Here is a 6,194-nt window from a genome sequence, read left to right on the forward strand (position 1 = left end):
CCAAACCTCAGCAAGAGAAACCCTACCTTTAAATGTTCACGTAGATAAGATCTAAGGTCGGTTACTAACCCAGATTACCCAACTGCCCCCGGAATCCAGTTCCAGAAACTGTCCCTTAACAATCACCCTGACTCAGGTAGAGGAAGGAAAGCCTGTACAGGCTCTGAGGGGAGAGGATGTCATGAAGACACTGGAGCCCTTGTCCAGGAGGTGGCGAGTGCAGAACCAGTGGGGGCTGTGGCTGAAGATGCAGCCTTTCACCTGCAGTCTCAGCATCATATTATTGCACCACGCTGGGCAGTTTACACGCCCTTCTTGTGTATGTCTCCTCTGGGCTACACAGCATTCTCAATTGTCAGGGAGGAAACTGGGTCTCAGAGAGGCTGAGTGACTTGTTCGATCCCACACAGCTAGTTCATGCTGAAGCTGGGAGGCAAACTTGGGTTTTCAAATAGTGCACTCAATATCTGTAGAGCTGGCAGCACTTGCTGTATGAGGTGCTGGAAGGAAGAGGACAGAGTCCTGCTCTCAGGGTGTAGTAGAGAAGACAGGGACACCAGACACCACATAATAACACGGAGGGATGGCCAAGGGCGGTGGGAGCACAAGAAGGGAGCAGATAACTCTGCAAAGGGGCAGGAGGGAGAAGAGAGGAGGAGATGCAGATATGGACTCTGAAAACTGAGCAGAAACACCTCCCAGGGGAAGAGAGGGAGGACATGTCCACATCTTGGGCAAAGATATGGAGCTGGGAAAAGGTATGGTTTATTCAGGAAACGGTGAGCCATTCAGTACCTAGAAATGGTGGATACAATTAAGCAGGAAAACTGAAGAGGGAAAATCCAGCCCAAAAGGTCAGGCAGGGCTCCATGGCTGTCACAGGACACTGGCCTCACAGTCAATCCAGAAGTGAAGTGAAGGGCAGGGAGATTATATCTTCTGGACAATAAAAGTTCATGCTCAGCTACTATTTCTCCTTCAGACCAGGGACCACCTGGCCAGAAGATAGCTTTCCTGTCCTAACAAGACTACTGTGCTGTGCGGACACTTGGGCTCCCTCCTCTGAGTACTTGACACTAGCCTTTCCCAAGGAGGCAGTGAGACCAGCTCAGCAGAACAATGGAGGGTAGCCAGGAGGGAATGATAGTCTCTTCCCAATCCTCCCTTTATAAAGCTACTCAGTGACTAACAACACCTCTGCCAGATTAACACTTGGTTTCTCTCCTCATTTGGCATCATTGTCAATATCACTTACCCTAAAAGGCAATATATAGGCCAAGAAGTGAGTTACTTGGCTTTCATGGCCAGGGTTAAATCCTGTGACTGGTAGATCTATTGGGATATGTATGTTCTTGTATGCATGTTTCTTTTAAAAATCAATGACTGCTCTGTTAGTCCTTAAGGATAGATGACCAGAAATCAGGTTTACACATCCTGTGGAGCTGAAATGTTCAACTTTCATGGCCCAAAGGACCACTAGGTGAGCATCATTCATCATCCACCTGCCTTCCAGAGCTCATCTCACCTAATTCAGGGAAGGGGGCCGCACCTGTGACAGGTGTGGGATCTCTTTGTCCATGTATTTTTCTTACTGTTATAGCCCAGCACCTGAAACAATACCTAGTACAGAGTAGGCACTCAATAAATAATCAGCGAATAAATGAATCTGAAATACTATGGGCACAATTCAGTTATGTGAAGTCATAACCTAGAAAAGATGCTTCCTTTGAACAGCCAAGAACACGTTAGATTCCAAAGGAGTACATCAAACATAAATCCTACTCTGTTGTCTCCTCTGAGCCCACCTCGGGGAGTAGAGCCTAGGAGACTGGGATGAGCCGCATCCTCCCCTACATGATGTCAGTAGAACTACAGAGCTGAAAGGGCCAGCTTGCAAACCTGAAGTCCAACTCTCTCATTACACAGATGGTGAAACTAAATTCCTGAGAGGGAGGCTGACCTGCTACAGGTCCCATATCCAGGTCACTTGTCTTCCAGGCCAGCCAGAGCTTTTTCCATAAAGCTGTGTAGTCCATATGGAAAAGGAGAGAGAATGAGATGGATGGGGCGAACCAGACAGCTGTGACGGAGTACGTCCTGCTGGGGCTCCATGAGCACCCTCGTCTGGAGATGGTCCTGTCTGTGCTCTGCCTGGGCGTCTACTTTGTGAATGTGCTGGGCAACTCCCTCCTCATAGGGCTGAGCACACTGGACCCGCGCCTGCACAGTGCCATGTACTTCTTTCTCAGCAACCTCTCTCTCCTGGACATCTGTGGCACCTCCTCCTTCGTGCCTCTCATGCTAGTCAACTTCCTGGAAACCCAGAGGACCATCTCCTTCCCTGGCTGTGCCCTACAGATGTACCTGACCCTGGCGCTGGGATCTACAGAGTGCCTGCTCCTGGCTGTGATGGCATACGACCGTTATGTGGCTATCTGCCAGCCACTCAGGTATCCAGAGCTCATGAGTGGAGAGACGTGCATGCGGATGGCAGTGCTGAGCTGGGGGACAGGCTTTGCCAACTCACTGCTGCAGTCCACCCTCACCTGGCGCCTCCCCTTCTGTGGCCACAACATCATCAACCACTTCTTCTGTGAGATCTTGGCAGTGCTGAAACTGGCCTGTGGAGACATCTCCCTCAATGCGCTGGTATTAATGGCAGCCACAGTTGTCCTGACGCTGGCCCCACTCCTGCTCATCTGCCTGTCCTACATGTTCATCCTGACTGCCATCCTTAGGGTGCCCTCTGCTGCAGGCCGGCACAAAGCCTTTTCCACCTGCTCTGCCCACCTCACAGTGGTGGTAGTTTTCTACGGGACCATCTCCTTCATGTACTTCAAGCCCAAGGTCAAGGACCCCAACTTGGATAAGATTATCGCATTGTTCTATGGGGTCATGACACCCTCACTTAACCCCATCATCTACAGCCTGAGGAACACGGAGGTGAAAGCTGCTGCCATAGCTCTGCTGCGGGGAGGTCTGCTCTCCAGGAAAATGTCTCATCTTTACTGTTGCGCTCCATCTCTGTCAGCATAGGCTAGTTTATGTTGTGGTACTGACCTAAAATTTTCAGTGGCTTAAAACCATTAAGGTTTATTTCTCACTCCTGCTGCAGGTCCATTAGAGGTTGGCTGGGGGTTCTGCTATACACCATTGTCTTCATCCCCCTGGGACCCAGGACGACAAAGCAGCTACCATCTGGAACATTGCTAGTCACCATGACAAAGGCAAAGAGAAGTAACAAAGCCTACACTGACTCTTAAAGCTTCCACTCAGAAGTGACATGTAACTTCCATTTATATTTCATTGGCCAACACAAGGCACATGGCCACATCGAACATGAAGAGGGAGAAGCACAGCTATCATGTGTTTGGAAGGAAAGGGAGGACTGAGAGATGCACGAGGAGCCTAATGACTAACATGCCATCCTACAGAGTCAACACAAGAGCTACTAGAGATTTGGCTCCTTTTCCCTGACCATTCCTCAAAGGGTGCTGCCAGGTTAATATCCCAAGAAAGCTCTGGTTAGCTCACTTATGGTAGTTTGTACTGGGTTGATCAAACTAGGCTGGAAGTGTGCTTCCCAGAATTTCTTTCCGTGCATGGGTCTGGGTTAGGGCTGACCACAACAAAAATTTGCGTGAGATTTTGAAGGCAAAAGTGGAGCAGTACCAGACACTGCAGGAGCACTCACATGTTGTCACAAATTTGCTGGCTCACTTTGTTGGCACAGCACATCCGGTTCCTACCAGATCACCTCCAGCTATTCTGAGTCCAGGGCCTTTTGCAGTTCCATGGAAAAAAGGTGCCAGCTTCTCCTGCAGGTTGCCAGTATCATTGACATTGAAGGCAGTGACAGCCAGACACAGGTTCCAGTCTGTCTTCCCAGGTTCTAGATCACCCTTACTCTCTCTCCCACTTTACACTCAACTTTCCTGCACCCCACTATCAGTGCAGCTTACCTGTAGCAGCTACAGGCCCAACACCAAATGCAGAGGTAGTAGCTTTGTGGATTTCTCCAACTGCTCCCATGAGTGTATATGCCTAATCTCTATAATAAATCCCTGAAATCACTCCTAGTGGTGCTGCCACTTTGGTCAAACCCTGATGGATTCATCACGCTTACAATCAAGGACCTTTGGTGGCTCCCCACTACCACAGCATGAAGTCCAAATTCTTCAGTGAAATCCTCAAAATCCTCCAGAATCTGGCTCCACCTGCTTCCTTGGCCTGATTTTCCTCTACACCCTTCACCTGGGCCATCCTTTCACTACATTATCCGTACTGCCTGCACCTCCAGGTCCTTGCTTATGTTGGTCTCTGATGACACCTAGGACTAGCTTTCATAGCTAGCTTAGACACCATCCTTTCTCAATGCACTTCGAGATTATTCTCTGCACATCTTATAGCACTTTGTCAGGACCTTTCCCATCATGACTGCATTTGTGACGTTTTACCACCACAGGAGCTCCTTCAAGGCAGGATTCAGCCAGGTCTGGCTCATCTCTGCAGCTCCCGCAGAGCTTTCCCTATAGATTTGCTGAATTGAGCTGTCACTCAGCTCTCACAATGTCACCAACTGGGGATTGAGTTCTGTGTTGATAAATGTGCTCCAGGCAGCTGTAGGTACTCAGGGGTCTTAGTCTGGTTGTATGAACAGATACTGCAAGGCAGCAGCGTATCCACCAGCCACGGCCCTGTATTCAAGGCTGGCAGGAGTTGTTTGGATTTTGGGCTGTCCTCCACTGAGACAAGTCAGAAGACAACCAAGGATCCCCATCTGGGGAGCCAGGAAACCAGGGTTCCAGGCCTGATTCCACTGCTATGCCCAGCACTTAGTGCTGGCCACCTTCACCTAGATTCCCATAGGCACCTCAAACTCAAACTGTCCAAAACTGAACTCATCATCCCCTCCCCCAAAGTGGTGTCACCGTGTCAGGGAAGGGCACCATCACCCTCAAGTCAGAAACATGGAGGTCATCCTAGACTCTCTCTCATACCTCACCACCCCATACATCGAATCAGTCACTAAGTTCTTCAGAGTCTACCTCCTAATAGCTCTGAAATTGGTCCCCTCCTTTTCACCTTTTCACTGTGTTAAGAAGCCTTCACCATTTCTCTCTAATACTGCAACAGCTGTGTCACTGCACTCATGTCTTCTAAACTCTCCCCAAAATCCGTCTTCCACAGCAGCCATCAAAACACCTATCCAATCATTCTCTCTCCTGCTTAAATCCCTCCAGTGGTGACTCTACCGCACATGCACACGCACACACGCACACACACATCCAGGCCCAATTCACAGTTCCCTAAGTATCAGTCTTTCCTGCCTCTGCATTTCCCCCTTATGGTTCCTTCCCCAGGTCGAAGCACTTTGTGGCTCTAGCTAACATAAATTGGACACATCTCGTGTAACTGGCTAGGCACGATACTAAGTGTTCTGAGGGCCTTACTGACTGGAGACCAGACAGAATGATGGAAATCTCAGGGGAGGGATGCAATATGGACCCTGGTGATCACAGAAAACACTCTCCCCAACATCTTGGCATTATGACAGCTCATTTAATCCTCATTCAAACCCCCTCTTCCAGGAAGCCCCCTTAACCCCTCCTAGCTGGGTGGGATGTGTCCCAGCTCTGTCTCCCTCTTCAGTGCCTTCTGCGCTCTGCTGACACTGTCCCGAACCCCAGCTTTTGGGGTTCAACCATTCTAGTGACCTGGCTTTGTAAGGTTCAATGTGATGGAATAATATTTCTGATACAGGAACAGTTTTTCTGATCTAGGAGCAGACACCTAGCCCACACCCCTCACTCCTGCTCACCGTTCACTTGGCCACATCGTTCTCTCAGTGCCCTAAGGAACAGATGTGATTGCAGAAAGCAGAGAACAAGGGGATTGTTTTCCTGGCTTTGGGGCTTCTAAAGCCTATGCCCTGAAGGGAACAGAAAAGACTTAAGGCATATATAAAAGCTTTGGGAGAAGCAAAATAAGTAAGGCCCACCCCCAACCAGATTAACAAAAGCGGAAAGAGAGAGAGGAGGAGGGAATGTAGTGAGAGCACTGGCACATAAGGGTCCCAACAGGAAGAAGCCCTAGGTCCCACTCCCCAGGCCGCACCCCTGGATAGGTCTATAGGATTTAAAATACGGAGCAACTTTGTTTGTCAAGTAAAACCCAGAGCAGAAACCCAGAGC

At 49.4% G+C, this 6,194-nt stretch overlaps 1 protein-coding gene across 1 annotated transcript; it reads left to right on the forward strand.

The window, feature by feature from the left end:
- The first annotated feature begins 2,058 nt into the window (after positions 1-2,058).
- Positions 2,059-3,036, forward strand: LOC134365585 (olfactory receptor 13C7-like). Its single transcript, XM_063081684.1, has one exon. It carries the CDS (start codon positions 2,059-2,061, stop codon positions 3,034-3,036), a length of 978 nt encoding a protein of 325 aa, XP_062937754.1.
- Positions 3,037-6,194: the final 3,158 nt, after the last annotated feature.

This window comes from Cynocephalus volans, chromosome 17, assembly GCF_027409185.1.
Source record: "Cynocephalus volans isolate mCynVol1 chromosome 17, mCynVol1.pri, whole genome shotgun sequence".
Lineage (NCBI taxonomy): Eukaryota > Metazoa > Chordata > Mammalia > Dermoptera > Cynocephalidae > Cynocephalus > Cynocephalus volans.

Bases quoted from the DNA above. Each gene is read 5' to 3' on its own strand.
- LOC134365585 (XM_063081684.1), top strand. From the start codon at position 2,059: ATGGATGGGGCGAACCAGACAGCTGTGACGGAGTACGTCCTGCTGGGG.